This window comes from Pleurodeles waltl, chromosome 8 (genome assembly GCF_031143425.1).
Source record: "Pleurodeles waltl isolate 20211129_DDA chromosome 8, aPleWal1.hap1.20221129, whole genome shotgun sequence".
NCBI classification, from domain to species: Eukaryota; Metazoa; Chordata; class Amphibia; order Caudata; family Salamandridae; genus Pleurodeles; species Pleurodeles waltl.
In genome coordinates, this window is record NC_090447.1 from 814,755,582 (window position 1) to 814,771,328 (window position 15,747).

The window sequence follows — 15,747 nt, forward strand, 5'->3', positions numbered from 1 at the left end:
ACAATAACCAGGAATTTTAAATGATTCATTAGGAGGTTCTTCTCAACATTTACAGACATCAAAAGGAATCTGTCAATTTTAATTGTGACTGCTGTTGTTGTTGGGACTCTATTTCAAATAGCATATTTCCCAAACCGTGTTAGTTTTCAGTTTGTCTGCTGCCTGGAAAACATGCAATGACTTCTACTAAATTAATTCACTGGGAAGGGTTGCAGTGTTGAGTTTAAAGAAAACCTGATATTGTAAAAGATTAGCTAATGAGAAGACAAAGTTGTTTATTTCTAATACACGTTTTTCATCAGAGCTACTCTCTCTGAAAGGATGAACTGTATAATAACTGCAATTACCCGTACCTGCTAGATGCAAGAACATTTTTAATAAAAACGATGTTTCCAAATGTAGTTACAAATAACTTGTCAGCAAAACTATTAAACACAACAGTACATTTGTGTAGGAAGCTGGCTCTTTATAGAGTGGACCAGAAAGAGGTACACTGTGTAAGGAGTCCAAGCAAACCCCAAAGGAACTACAGAGGCACAAGGGACACCCCAAATGTTCTCTTGTGATAGTGTGAGCAAGCAGTAAGGCATATCAGAGGGTAGTGCTAAGCATGTCATGGACACACATAGGCAGTACGTGAGAAACACTCAACATGAAATCTGTAACCAATTTATAAAAGTAACACATACTTTTTTGATACCAAGATCACCGGAATCAGATAAGTACTTTCGAGTTTAGGAATGTTTACAGTTTTCAAAAGTTGACACAGTGCACTTTTTGAGTGCTGTAATGTTATCCTATGAGAGAAAAACTTACTGCATTTGGACACTTCATAGCTACTTACGGAACTGTTTTCCAGGACTTGAGGTGAGTATGGGGCGGGGTCCAGAGGCCACACCAACAGTTCACCTAAGGAGGCTATGGGGCATCCGTGTGCAGAGGTGTGTTACGGCATTGGGCATCCCATTCACATTAATAGGAAACGGTCCGGTAGGTGAGCTGCTGCAAGCTGTGACTGGAAGGTCAGTCCGGGGGAACCCAGAGGGACTCGACCCTTGCGGTCCTTGGGCACGCGGAGACACCATTGGTTCACTTCTCCTTGGGCTGTGGGGCTCTGGAGCAGTGGTGACTTTTGGCCTTTGGTCCAATGCTAGAGTTACTCACGGTTGGAGGGGGCCTGCAGAAAGAGTCTGCAAGAGGCGACTGGAAGTCTAGTCTGGCCAAACCCAAGGATGGGCTCAGCTCCAGAGGGTCTCAGGACCCCCCCACAGCACCGTTGACTCCCTCGGACTCAGGCTGTGGGGCTCGGGTGCAGAGGTGCTTTGAGGCGTCAGGTCGTGGTAGTCAGGGATTTGCTCTGTGTCTTGGTGACCTGGTGAAGAGGGTGAAACAGGGCAGTGGGGTCAGTCTCGTGAGTGACATTGTGAATCTTGGCGTACCTCAACGGTAGGTCTGCTATGGCACTGTTGGAATCTGGATTGGACCACCAACAAGCCTTGGTTGCTGTAAGTGGTTGAGTACCACAGGCATAGGTGCAGGGAGCCTTCAGGTAGGATCAGCGTCTTTGGTGAAGTGGTGGGACGGACCTCCTTGGCTCCAAACAGTCTTCACTTAGCTCGTTGATCCCTCGTACCGGTTGTTGCAAACAGGGCCTACAGATGCAGGGAAGCAGCGCTTCAGCTCCAAGGGAGATTCTTCTAGCAATTTGCGAAGCACTGGCAGCTCTCTGGGAATCCTGGAGCCGGCACAGCACCAGGAGAAGACTGTTTCTCCTCAAAGGTTGTGTGCAGCAGGCTGACAGGGTTGGCGCCAAATCGGTCGTGCTCTTCTGTTCTCAGGTCAGCAGTCTTCTTCAATTTAGGGGGCGTTTAGGGGAGTGAGGGCTAGAAGCCAATGGTCTACTTACCCCTGTGGTCACTACAACCACTAGCTGACCATTTCCTTTGGGGAGTGGCTATCACCCTGTCCCAAAACTCCTAATTTCACCACACACACAATGGTGGAATTCCCAAGGTTGTGTTCATGTCAGGCTGGTCGCCCTAGAAGGTGTGTCCAACCTGGCAGTGCAACACACCTCCTGCATAGCTAATTTTCTCGCCTGTCCAGGTGTCAAATGGGCCCTGGGGTTGGGGGAGGGTCGGCAAATACCTTCTGAAGGAAGCCAGAACTGCATACCATATGTGGTGGACTCCTCTGATGCCTCCTGCCTTGGAATGCAGATATGCAGGTCGTCCTATTGGGAGGGGTGTGTAACACCCCTGCCAGAGCAGGCTTTTTTCCTGACCTCCAGAGAGCAAAAGGCTCTCATTCTTAGGGGTCGGAAACCAGTCTGTTGGTGGCAGGCTGGCTAGAACTAGTCAGTTAGACCACCAGCAGTTGGTAGGTTTTCAGGGGACACCTCTAAGGTGCCCCTGGATGCATGTAATAATAAATCCATCAATGGAATCAGTGAGGGTTTAATAATACAAGATGTTTGATAACAACTCTATTTTCAGTGGAGCCATCATGTAGCTGGGGAACTCGCATTGACCAGTGTCCAGCACATATATTAAAAATGACTTCCCTGTTCACTTACTATGTCTAGGAATCAACAAAGACTTAGTAGGGGAACATTTGCTCATGCATTTATGTCCTCGCCTGTAATATAATGCACCCTACTTCAGGGCTGTAAGGCCTGTGGTAGGGGTGACTTACAAATATTATGGGCAGTGTTAGGGGACACGGCACACAAGTGTGTGCCGTGCTGTGTTTTTACTTTTTGGAGCACCTTGTCACGCAGCCTGCAGTGGCAGTCTGAATGAGTTTGGTGCTGGGTCCCTTAGGGTGGCACAAGTTATGCTACAGCTCTCAGGGACCCTCTTTAGTACCTGTGCCCTAGGTACCAGAGGTACCATTTATTAGGTACCTATAAAGGGTACTAAAGTCCTGGTCACTTGGGGAATCAAGTGACCTGTGGTCTTATTTTTGGGAAAAGAACAGTAGCACTGGGCACCTGGTTAGCAGGAACCCAGTGGAATTCGGTCAAAGTTGCATCAAAAACCAGGCAAATTACATGTGTGTGTGACACACACGGGGAGGGGCTTGTTCTGAAACCTGAACCCAATTTCCTACGATGTGTCTGAAAACACCAATGCCAGATAGTACTGTAGAGCAAAAAACGAAATCAGGAAATAGTATCCTAATTAGCTTGGAAGAAAAAAACTAGGCCATGATCTTTTAAGAAATGTAGAAGACTTCACTGAAATATCTTCTAACCTTATATAAATTTAGACAGAACCCCATAGGAAAGAACCCTTACTTATAAAATCATGTGAGAAGTTAGTTTGTTGGTGCCCCAAAACTGCTTCAACGAATGATCACAATCGCCTGTGTTAGAATACTGAGATTAATTTAATAACGTGCAGTATGCTTGCTTAGATATTATGTAAGGAAAAATAAGTCTTTACAAATGTACATGCTGACTTTTTTCATTAAAAAATATTACTGGATATGCCAATCATTGATGCTGTTGTGGTGGTACACCAGTTCAACCATAGTTTTCATGAAGTCTGAACAATATACCTTTAAATACCGTGAATCTAGAGGAAACTCTTTCACATAGTTCAATATAATCCTAATAACCTGGAGTGATTGTAGCCAATGATGGAAACGGTTGGCCACCAATTACCACATCTAGGGGCATGTGCTGGGGAAAATGATTTTGAATTGATGGGCACTATAACTTTATAGGGTGCTACATCTAACAGTGCGAGTCCTTGGGGGCTCGTTTGTGTTCATCAAAGTGTTCCTCTACATGGAAATCAAGTTAGGACTGCAGCCTATCCGTTATGTAACATGCCGGCAAAGCACGTTTAACTTTGAGGGGGAGGCACTAACGACCACAGGGCCTAGGTTTCCAACCACAAATTACAGTCTTTTGGTGGTTTCTATGGTGCTGTACATCCCCTCTGGACATTTGAAACTGCTCTTGTACATACTTAGACATGTGTTAGAGGGGCATGTGGAAAGACGATAACTAAAATGCATCACTGTGATTACAGATACTGTAGGACTCCAAATTACAGACAGCATTAAATGGAAGTTTCATTAAGTAGAGTTAAAACATGGAAGGCTAGCTAAGAAGTCTGATTTTGAACTCACTCCAGGTCATCCACAAGTCCATGCATACTGCATTGTAAAACCAAACGTGCCACTGCTTAAGAAGTAAACAGCTTTTAAATTGCTGTGACTTCGTAACTCTCTTGGATAGATCTGGACTGTGTCAAAGGTCATAATCAAGTTAAAGAAGCTTACTGAGTGTAGCATTGCATCACTTTGCACAACATTTCCAGTTGTGTAGCTGCTGAAAATAAAGATGAATTGCTACCTTTATATGGGATTTTAATCCTTTGGAGGAAAATTAAATAAAAAAAAAAAACCTGAAAGAAACCTCACTCAATTTGAACTTTAATCTACGCACAACAAATCCTCCTACTTACATTTGTAGAATCTTGCAGCAACATATCCTGCAGGAGTTCCAAGCAGTACCCACAGGACTACTGCACATGTCATCAAGGCTCCTCTGTTTGCAGGTGACAAAAATCCCAAGCAGGCAAAAACTATAATTACGAGAAAAAAAAAAAAAAAAAGTAAAATGTACTTTCCACCTACTCCAGTTAAAAAAATAACAAATCATACATAATAAATTAGTCAGCATGCAGTCAGATACACACTAACAGTGCTTCTGCTTTATCAATTAATGGTAATTGATATAGGCAATAATTGTACCTGATAACAAATGCATCTCAAGCTACTGAACAATGGGTAGGACTGTACCTTTATATAATAATAATGTTACTAACATGGCATACACAGAATTATGCTATGTTGAGTATTTGCATATGGAGGGATTAGCTACAAACAACCTGCAGTGCACAGAAAAGGTGTTGTTGGGCCTTGTATTCTTCATCATGCTATCACCTGAAATACTATATATGTAATGTTCCTTAATTTACATGCATGTTCACACTCACTTTCAAGTTTCCACTTTCCTACCTCTGTTTCTTCAATCACAGGTGCTATTAACACACACCCATAACCCTTGAAGTACTAGTCTGCCTATCTTCCGTGTAGAGCCCTTGTAGATATTATCACAATTGCAATCAAGTGAAATATTTTACAAATGATACGTAAACAGTTCTTTGCCCTACAAACTGGTTGTGAAGAGCTAAATGATCTTCTGGGCTTACAAAAAGGTGCTGGTGAAATAATCCGATTCTTAGCCAAATCAAGCATCAATTATGGGCTTCCAGAAAAATATACAATATAAATTAAAACAGCCTGACAGAATTAGAGTCAAATCGTGATTTTTCTCCCACTTTATTGCATAAAAATCGAACACAAATGTATATACTTCCATTGAATACCCTGATAATATGGATAATCTATGCCACTATTTTGAGATACATGCTCACTAAGTTTATAATACAGGCAAGTCTTTCAATAATTCAATTTAAAACCAATAGGTTTCTTACAAAGAAGAATTTAGAGTTCAAGGAAAAATCACATAACTACTTTACAAATACAGGGCATTCTCAATAAAACCGGTTTGGGAAAATATATTTTTGATCACACTGAAAGGCACATATACCTATAAGATCACAGAAAGGAACATTTTACTTACCAGTAGACATCTGTTCTTAGCGTGCAGTGCTGTAGATTCACATGATGTGCTTTATTCTGCAGTCTAGTGTTGGGCTCGATGTGCTGCAGCTTGTTTTTCCTCGAGAAAGGTTCTCGAGTCACGGGATCGAGTGGCTCCTCCTTCTCGGTGCTACTGCGCAAGGGCATCGAGGTTTTTGTTAAATTGTTTTGCTGCAGGCAGGTTAGAGATAGAGTATGGAGAAGTACAGAAAAGAGTATGCCCATGCGAGAATAATGAAATACATACAACTACATACAAATAGAAATTAACTGAAACGGCCACAGGCTTCCAAGGAGGAGTGAGGGCGCATGTGAATCTACAGCACTACATACCACGAACAGATGTCTACTGGTAAGATTTTCTGGTCAATGGCATGTGTGGCTGTAGATACACATGCTGTGCATAGACTAAAGCAGTCCTCCCAAACAAATGTGGTGGCTAGCCTGTGGGAGTTGCAGTTTTTTGAAAAAAGTGTTCTTAGGACAGCCTGTCCTACATTGGCTTGCTGACGAGCTTTAACATCTACGCAGTAATGTTTTGTAAATGTGTGAGGCGTAGACCAAGTAGCTGCTTTGTAAATGTCATATTCACTAAGAATATCATTGTGGTGCCTTTTTTTCCTTGGGGAATATGCTTTAGGAATAACTCTTAATTGTCTTTTTGCTTTAGCGTAACATCTTTGTATACACTTTACTATCCATCTAGCTATGCTATTTTTTGTCATAGGATTTCCTTTACGTGGTTCTGAAAAAGCCACAAAAAGCTGCTTATTTTTCCTGAACTGTTTAGTTCTGCCAATATAATATATGAAAGCTCTTTGTACATCTAATGTGTGGAGGTCTCCTGTCAGAGTTGTGAAAGAAAACCAATAACTCAATAGTTTGATTAATGTGGAATTGTGATACCACTTTTAGAAAAAAATTAGGGTTTGTACACAGGACAAGTTTATCCTTATGTGTCTGAAAGAATGTTAAGGCATGTAGCTCACTAACACGTTGTAAAGAAATGGCTCCCTGTTGCAGTTACCCCCCACTTTTTGCCTGATACTGATGCTGACTTGACTGAGAAGTGTGCTGGGACCCTGCTAACCAGGCCCCAGCACCAGTGTTCTTTCACCTAAAATGTACCGTTGTTTCCACAATTGGCACAACCCTGGCACCCAGGTAAGTCCCTTGTAACTGGTACCCCTGGTACCAAGGGCCCTGATGCCAGGGAAGGTCTCTAAGGGCTGCAGCATGTCTTATGCCACCCTAGGGACCCCTCACTCAGCACAGACACACTGCTTGCCAGCTTGTGTGTGCTGGTGGGGAGAAAATGACTAAGTCGACATGGCACTCCCCTCAGGGTGCCATGCCAACCTCCCACTGCCTGTGGCATAGCTAAGTCACCCCTCTAGTAGGCCTTACAGCCCTAAGGCAGGGTGCACTATACCACAGGTGAGGGCATATGTGCATGAGCACTATGCCCCTACAGTGTCTAAGCAAAACCTTGGACATTGTAAGTGCAGGGTAGCCATAAGAGTATATGGGCTGGGAGTCTGTCAAAAACGAACTCCACAGCTCCATAATGGCTACACTGAATACTGGGAAGTTTGGTATCAAACTTCTCAGAATAATAAACCCACACTGATGCCAGTGTTGGATTTATTAAAAAATGCACACAGAGGGCATCTTAGAGATGCCCCCTGGTATTTTACCCAATTGTTCAGTGCAGGACTGACTGGTCTGTGCCAGCCTGCTGCTGAGAGACGAGTGTCTGACCTCATGCGGTGAGAGCCTTTGTGCTCTCTGAGGACAGAAACAAAGCCTGCTCTGGGTGGAGGTGCTTCACACCTCCCCCCTGCAGGAACTGTAACACCTAGCAGTGAGCTTCAAAGGCTCAAGCTTCGTGTTACAATGCCCCAGGGCACTCCAGCTAGTGGAGATGCCCGCCCCCTGGACACAGCCCCCACTTTTGGAGGCAAGTCCAGGAGAGATAATGAGAAAAACAAGGAGGAGTCACTGGCCAGTCAGGACAGCCCCTAAGGTGTCCTGAGCTGAGGTGACTCTGACTTTTAGAAATCCTCCATCTTGTAGAAGGAGGATTCCCCCAATAGGGATAGGAATGTGACCCCCTCCCCTTGGGAGGAGGTACAAAGAGGGTGTACCCACCCTCAGGGCTAGTAGCCATTGGCTACTAACCCCCCCAGACCTAAACACGCCCTTAAATTTAGTATTTAAGGGCTTCCCTGAACCTAAGAATTTAGATTCCTGAAACCTACAAGAAGAAGAAGACTACTGAGCTGAAAAACCCCTGCAGAGGAAGAACAGAAGACACCAACTGCTTTGGCCCCAGTCCTACCGGCCTGTCTCCTGCCTTCCAAAGAACCCTGCTCCAGCGACGCTTTCCAAGGGACCAGCGACCTCTGAATCCTCTGAGGACTGCCCCGCTTCAAGAAAGACAAGAACCTCCTGAGGACAGCGGCACTGCTCCAAAAGAACTGCATCTTTGTTTCAAAGGAGCAGATTTAAAGACCCCTGCAACTCCCCGCAAGAAGCGTGAGACTTGCAACACTGCACCCGGCGACCCCAACTCGACTGGTGGAGAACCAACACCTCAGGGAGGACCCTCCGGCGACTCCGAGACCGTGAGTAACCAAAGTTGTCCCCCCTGAGCCCCCACAGCGACGCCTGCAGAGGCTCTCCCTGACCGCGACTGCCTGAACTCCATTTCCCGACGGCTGGAAAAGACCCTGCACCCGCAGCCCCCAGCACCTAAAGGAACGGAACTCCTGTGCAGGAGTGACCCCCAGGAAGCCCTCTCCCTTGCCCAGGTGGTGGCTACCCCGAGGAGCCCCCCCTTGCCTGCCTGCACCGCTGAAGAGATCCCTTGATCTCTCATTGAAATCTACAGAGAACCCTTCGCATGTTTGCACACTGCACCCGGCCGCCCCCGCGCTGCTGAGGGTGTACTTTTCGTGCTGACTTGTGTCCCCCCCGGTGCCCTACAAAACCCCCCTGGTCTGCCCTCCGAAGACGCGGGTACTTACCTGCTGGCAGACCGGAACCGGGGCACCCCCTTCTCTCCATTGAAGCCTATGCGTTTTGGGCACCTCTTTGACCTCTGCACCTGACCGGCCCTGAGCTGCTGGTGTGGTAACTTTGGGGTTGCTCTGAACCCCCAACGGTGGGCTACCTTGGACCCAAACCTGAGACTTGTAAGTGATTTACTTACATGACAAAACTAACAAAAACTTACCTCCCCCATGAACTGTGAAAATTGCACTGTGTCCACTTTTAAAACAGCTTATTGTGTTTTATGTAAAAAGTACACATGCTAATGTAATGATTCAAAGTCCGTAAAGTACTTACCTGCAATACCTTTCAAATGAGATATTACATGTAGAATTTGAACCTGTGGTTCTTAAAATAAACTAAGAAAAGATATTTTTCTATAACAAAACCTATTGGGTGGAATTGTCTTTGAGTGTGTGTTCCTCATTTATTGCCTGTGTGTATGTACAACAAATGCTTAACACTACTCCTTTGATAAGCCTACTGCTCGACCACACTACCACAAAATAGAGCATTAGTATTATCTCTTTTTGCCACTATCTTACCTCTAAGGGGAACCCTTGGACTCTGTGCATACTATTCCTTACTTTGAAATAGTGCATACAGAGCCAACTTCCTACACACGTCTTAGAGATGTAATAGGAGCTAAGCAACTAAGAAAGACGCTTTGTAAGAAACGAACTGTATTGGACAGGAGTAAAGAGGCTCAGATGGAGGATCCATGAGCCTAGTGAGCACCATATTAAGATTAAATAAAGGCACTGGATGTAGCCTGAGTGGGATTACTCTTTTGAGGCCTCCCATAAAAGCTTTAATGACTGGGGTGTTTAAATACTGAAGTATGTTGTCTGTTTTGTAAATGTGCTGCAATTGCAGTAAAGTGTAGCTGAATTGATGCGTAAGCAAGATTTGCTTTTTGCAAGTGAAGCAAACAACAGAATGTCTTTGCACTGATGGTGTTAATGGATCAATGTGTTTAGATTATGCGTAACAAACAAAATGTTTCCATTTTGCTGCATAGCAGGCTCTAGTTGTTGGTCTATGAGCCTGTTTTAAAATATTCATACATTCTGCCACTAACTGAAGGTAACCAAACTCTGTGACTTCAGGAGCCATATTGCATGTTTGAATAAATTGGGATCTGGGTGCTTTATCTGATAGAGATTTTGGGTAAGAAGATCCGGTCTGTTTGGAAGTTTCTCGTGAGGCTCTTGTAAAGGAACAGCTTTTGCAGTAGTGGAAGCCTTTTCCTTATGTGACTTTTTTTTGGTGGAGATGAAGTTTCTAGAGCCTCCTGAAAAGAAAGGCTCTTTTTCACACGAATGGTGGAGGAAGCCACAATTCTGCCTGTGTCTTAGCGTTCATAGTGTCTAGAATTGGTTCAGTTGGGGCTAACAAAGCTGAAGAATGGTCTAATTCGGTGGTTTTGTGTGCCAAAATGTTATGTCTGTGTTGAACATTCGAATCTGAAGGGCCAGATGGTGTTGTTTTGCTCTGTGTTTCGGTTGGACCAAAGTAATAGAGGCCGATTGTAAAGACTGACCTTCAGAATATCTGAATTTTGGAGCCAAGCCCAAGGGCGGGGCACTCAAATCAAATTTCCGTGATCTACCATGGCCCGAAGGCAGTGGAGGTACGGTGACCTCTTTTGTGAGTCTTTGTGGAAGGAGGAAGGGCAGGTTTTTTTACTCATGACTTGCGCCAAAGTGATGTCCTGGCTCTCGATATCTAATTGCCGTCTGAATCTGTGTCTTCGACCGAGAATAACCCTTGTTGCTCCAGCTCCTCTTCTGCATGCTCATCTCCGAAAATATCCAGGGTGCGTCTTGTGTTGAGTGTGCCATTTCCTGCCTGCGAGCTCTTCGGTCCCGAGTGTTTTCTTGGACCAAAACGATTGATACACGTTGCAGGTGGCTTCGTTGTGGGCTGGAGAAAGGCAGAGGTTACACACTCAATGGTGATCTGTGTGTAGAAATTTGGCATGGCACAGAGGACAAAATCTAAACAACGTCCGTTCCATTAGGGTGTCATATTCTTCCATGCCACGAAAAAATAGGACTGGGGCTGGGCGAGGACCGCCCGGAGGAATACGCGTTGAAATTTAATCCGAGTCAATGTAAATTATGAGTAAGAAACACGGTCGAAAATACAATACAGTTGATGGAAAGTACAGATGGAAAAGACTCTTGGACCGGAGCGAGTGAACACACAGCGAGCAGAAACACGTCCGAACCTGACGGCGGAGAAAAAACAATCTAACAAACACCTTGTTGCCCATGTGCAGTAGCACAGAGAAGGAGTCACTCGATTCTGTGACTCAAAAACCCCTCTCGAAGAACAAGAAGTTGCAGCACTCCGAGCCAAACAGAGGATGGCAGAATAATGCACAGCATCTGTATCTACAGCCACACAAGTTAACTTCCAAGCATTCTACTTTTCTTTGCTAGTCCTATTAAAATAAAAATGTTTAGTTAACATATGTCCCCAGGTTGGGTAATAACCAGCAATATCTTCTTCCGTGTGGAATGTGACACACACTTTCACTATATTGATGTACCTTGCTCAGAGAGAGCTGGGGCACAGGGATTAGAGGCACAACATACATTTCAAAGAAGGAAAGATCCTGGGGGATTTAACTTGTATTAATTAGTCAAATCCAGCTCAACCATAACTCTTAGGAACTATACCACACTGCATAATGCCTACTCCTGTGCTATTTACACCTGAAAGCCTATGTCACCACTCAAATCCAGGGTGATTAAAGAAGTGTAGATTTCACCATCAAGCTGCATGTAAAACAAATCTTTCATTTCAGTTTCAATCACATTACAGAACGAAAAAATGCCTCCTGCTGTGAATTAATGTCAATACCATAAATGGTGCAAAATGCTACTTTAGTCAAATAAATGTTGTCCAGGATCGTGCAAGTAACAGCTGGCCTGCTAGCGTACACCACACAAAGATGACATCCATACATTCAGAGTAGGGAGGACTAGGGAAGGGAGATATAACAAATGTGTGAAAGCACCATTTCTTATTTAAAAGAAACATGCATTTGGAACGTTCCGAATGTTATGTATGGTAAGTATGTATAAGTATAGTTTGTACTCTGATTTGGACACATTTCGGTCCCAGTTTTCTCTGAGAAATTTTGCATTCTTATTTCACATTTTTTATGGGTTCAAGCATTACAAATAGCCAGCATATGTTAACTGTCCATTAAAAGAAGATCCCTGAGGGGCAATTAAACTTTCAGTTAAATAAATTTCACAGATACACCCAAACCACTTGTAAGTTTGTTTTGCAGTTATAACTATGATAGTAGTGTACTGCTATTGCAAAGGCATAGACTGTTTGACCCCGTAAAAAGGCCATTTTGGAACTTCTTTTACAGGAACATTCATTGTGAGAGTAGCTGCCTTACTACTAGAATGAGACCTTTATCAGGAAGACATTAGCTGGCCTTTTGATATGAAGTTGGAAATGCATATTTCTAACTGTTTGGCTATGTTCTGCTTAAATGTAGGTAAACCTTTGTCTATAACTCCAAAGATACAAACACTGTTCGATCTTTGTAATCTAGTATTGACAAGGTAGCACTTACGGACTTTTTTCCACTTCTAGGGTTTGAAGAGACCACTGCTGATGATAAAAGCTTTATTTGAGGTGTTCTCCTGAGATCGTGTCCTCTACAAGAGGTATTTCTTTTTTCCTGGAGTAAGACTGCTCACACTGACATCCTTTTCTACAGCACACTTCTTTCTGGGATGAAAATGATTTGCCCTCTTTTTCATTGAGCGAGGGCAGCCTTGGGAAGATGGACCTTAGGCCCTGGTGGCATTACAACTTCAGAAGGAACCCACTGGAACAACTAACATTTGGACTGCAACACCTCAAAATTACTACCCTGACTGAGGAATGGCCTTTCTACTTTCAACATAGCAGTAACCTCAAGCTGAAACTCCGAAAACATGTTGACACAAAGCTAGGCAGCAATGTGGCTCCTGACAATAAATGGGAATGGCAATGATTGCACTCCGGCTTGTAAGGTCCCCTTAAGAAGTCAGAGTGGTTACCAACAGGGTCAGAAATGCAGGCCTGTCACCCCCATTCACTCTGGCTCAGTTGCTGCAGTGGGACTCTTAAATCAGAGCGACAGTACTTTTTTGTAGGCAGGCCAAGCTTGGCACACAGGCAAATGAAAATGTCACTTACCCAGTGTACATCTGTTCGTGGCATCAGTCGCTGAGATTCACATGGTATGCATGAGCTCGCCATCTGGTGTTGGGTCGGAGTGTTACAAGTTGTTTTTCTTCGAAGAAGTGTTTTCGAGTCACGGGACCGAGTGACTCCTCCTTCTGTGCTCATTGCGCATGGGCGTCGACTCCATCTTCGATTGTTTTCCCCGCAGAGGGTGAGGTAGGAGTTGTACTATAGTAATAGTGCCCGCGCAATGAAAAATGTAAGTATGTACCTATTAAAGGATTAAATAATATATATACAAATGTACAAAATTGAAGGTAACTTCTGAACTGCTACAGGCTTCCGGGGAGGTGGGTGGGTCCATGTGAATTTCAGCGACTGATGCCACGAACAGATGTACACTGGGTAAGTGACATTTTCAGTTCGATGGCATCTGTCGCTGTAGATACACATGGTATGCATAGACTAGTAAGCAGTTAGTTCCCCATAAGCGGTGGTTTAGCCTGTAGGAGTAGAAGTTGTCTGAAATAGAGTTCTTAATACAGCTTGACCTACTGTAGCTTGTTGTGCGGATAGCACATCTATACAGTAGTGTTTGGTGAATGTGTGAGGCGTAGACCAAGTGGCTGCCTTACATATTTCCTGCATTGGGATGTTTCCTAAAAAGGCCATTGAAGCACCTTTTTTCCTTGTTGAATGTGCCCTGGGAGTAATGGGCAGTTGTCTTTTTGCTTTAAGGTAGCAGATTTGGATGCATTTAACTATCCATCTGGCTATACCTTGTTTTGATATTGGGTTACCTGCATGAGGTTTTTGGAATGCAATAAATAGCTGTTTAGTTTTTCTGATGTTTTTTGTTCTGTCAATGTAGTACATTAATGCTCTCTTGACATCTAATGTATGTAGTGCTCTTTCAGCCACAGAATCTGGCTGTGGGAAAAAAACTGGTAGTTCTACCGTTTGATTTAGATGGAATGGTGAAATAACTTTTGGTAAAAATTTTGGATTAGGTCGTAGGACGACCTTATTTTTATGTATTTGTATAAAAGGCTCTTGTGTTGTGAACGCTTGAATTTCACTTACTCTTCTTAGAGATGTAATGGCGATGAGAAAGGCAACTTTCCAGGTTAGGAATTGTATTCCGCAAGAGTGCATGGGTTCGAAAGGTGGGCCCATGAGTCTTGTTAGAACCACGTTTAGGTTCCATGAAGGAACAGGTGGTGTTCTTGGTGGTATAATTCTTTTAAGCCCTTCTATGAATGCTTTGATAACTGGTATCCTATACAAGGAAGTTGAATAGGTAGTTTGCAGGTATGCAGATATTGCTGCAAGGTGTATTTTAATAGAAGAGAAGGCTAGCTTTGCTTTTTGTAAATGGAGCAAGTAATTTACTATATGTTTTGGAGTTGCGTCTAGTGGTTGTATCTGATTATGATGGCAGTACCAAACAAATCTTTTCCATTTACTTGCGTAGCAGTGTCTAGTGGATGGCCTTCTGGCCTGCTTTATGACTTCCATACACTCTTGGCTAAGTTGTAAGTGTCCGAATTCTAGGATTTCAGGAGCCAGATTGCTAGATTCAGCGATGCTGGGTCCGGGTGTCTGATCTGTTGGTTGTGTTGCGTTAACAGATCTGGTTTGTTGGGCAGTTTGATGTGTGGTACTACAGACAGATCTAGCAGTGTTGTGTACCAGGGTTGTCTTGCCCAAGTTGGTGCTATTAAAATGAGTTTGAGTTTGTTTTGACTCAATTTGTTTACTAGGTAAGGAAGGAGAGGGAGAGGAGGAAAAGCGTAAGCAAATATTCCTGACCAGTTCATCCATAGGGCATTGCCTTGGGATTGCTTGTGTGGGTATCTGGACGCGAAGTTTTGGCATTTTGCGTTCTCTTTTGTTGCAAATAAGTCTATTTGTGGTGTTCCCCAGAGTGTGAAGTAGGTGTTCAGAATCTGTGGGTGGATTTCCCATTCGTGGACTTGCTGGTGATCTCGAGAGAGATTGTCTGCCAGCTGATTCTGGATCCCCGGAATAAACTGTGCTATTAGACCAATTTGATGGTGGATTGCCCACTTCCATATTTTTTGAGCTAACAAGCTTAACTGCGTTGAATGTGTTCCTCCTTGTTTGTTTAGATAATACATCGTTGTCATGTTGTCTGTTTTGACAAGGATGTATTTGTGGGTTATGATTGGTTGGAAAGCTTTTAGTGCTTGAAAAACTGCTAATAATTCTAGATGATTTATATGCAGTTTTGTTTGATGTATGTTCCATTGTCCTCTTATGTTGTGTTGATTGAGATGTTCTCCCCACCCTGTCATGGAAGCATCTGTTGTTATTACGTACTGTGGCACTGGGTCTTGGAAAGGCCGCCCTATGTTTAAATTTATACTGTTCCACCATAGAAGCGAGAGGTAAGTTTGGCGGTCTAGCAACACCAGATCTAGAAGGTGACCCTGTGCTTGAGACCACTGTGAGGCTAGGCACTGTTGTAAGGGCCTCATGTGCAGTCTTGCGTTTGGGACAATGGCTATGCATGAGGACATCATGCCTAGGAGCTGTAGTATTGTTCTTGCTTGTATTGTTTGGTTTGGAGACATGTGTTGAATGACCCTGTTGAAATTGTGGATCCTTTGTGGAGTTGGCGTTGCTACTCCTTTTGTCGTGTCTATTATGGCTCCTAGATATTGCTGTACTTTGCTTGGCAGAATGTTTGATTTTGCAAAGTTGACGGTGAACCCTAGTTTGTAGAGGGTTTGTATGACTTGATTTGTGTGGTTTGAGCATTGTGTGAGCGAACTGGTTTTGATT

General features: G+C 43.7%; 1 protein-coding gene across 1 annotated transcript in view; it reads right to left on the reverse strand.

The window, feature by feature from the left end:
• Positions 1-15,747, reverse strand: part of TM9SF2 (transmembrane 9 superfamily member 2) — a 313,007-nt gene that overhangs the window by 158,459 nt on the left and 138,801 nt on the right. Inside the window, exon 11 of the mRNA XM_069205078.1 lies at positions 4,479-4,598. Coding sequence (XP_069061179.1) covers positions 4,479-4,598 — 120 coding nt within the window. The remainder of the gene's footprint in view (positions 1-4,478; positions 4,599-15,747) is intronic.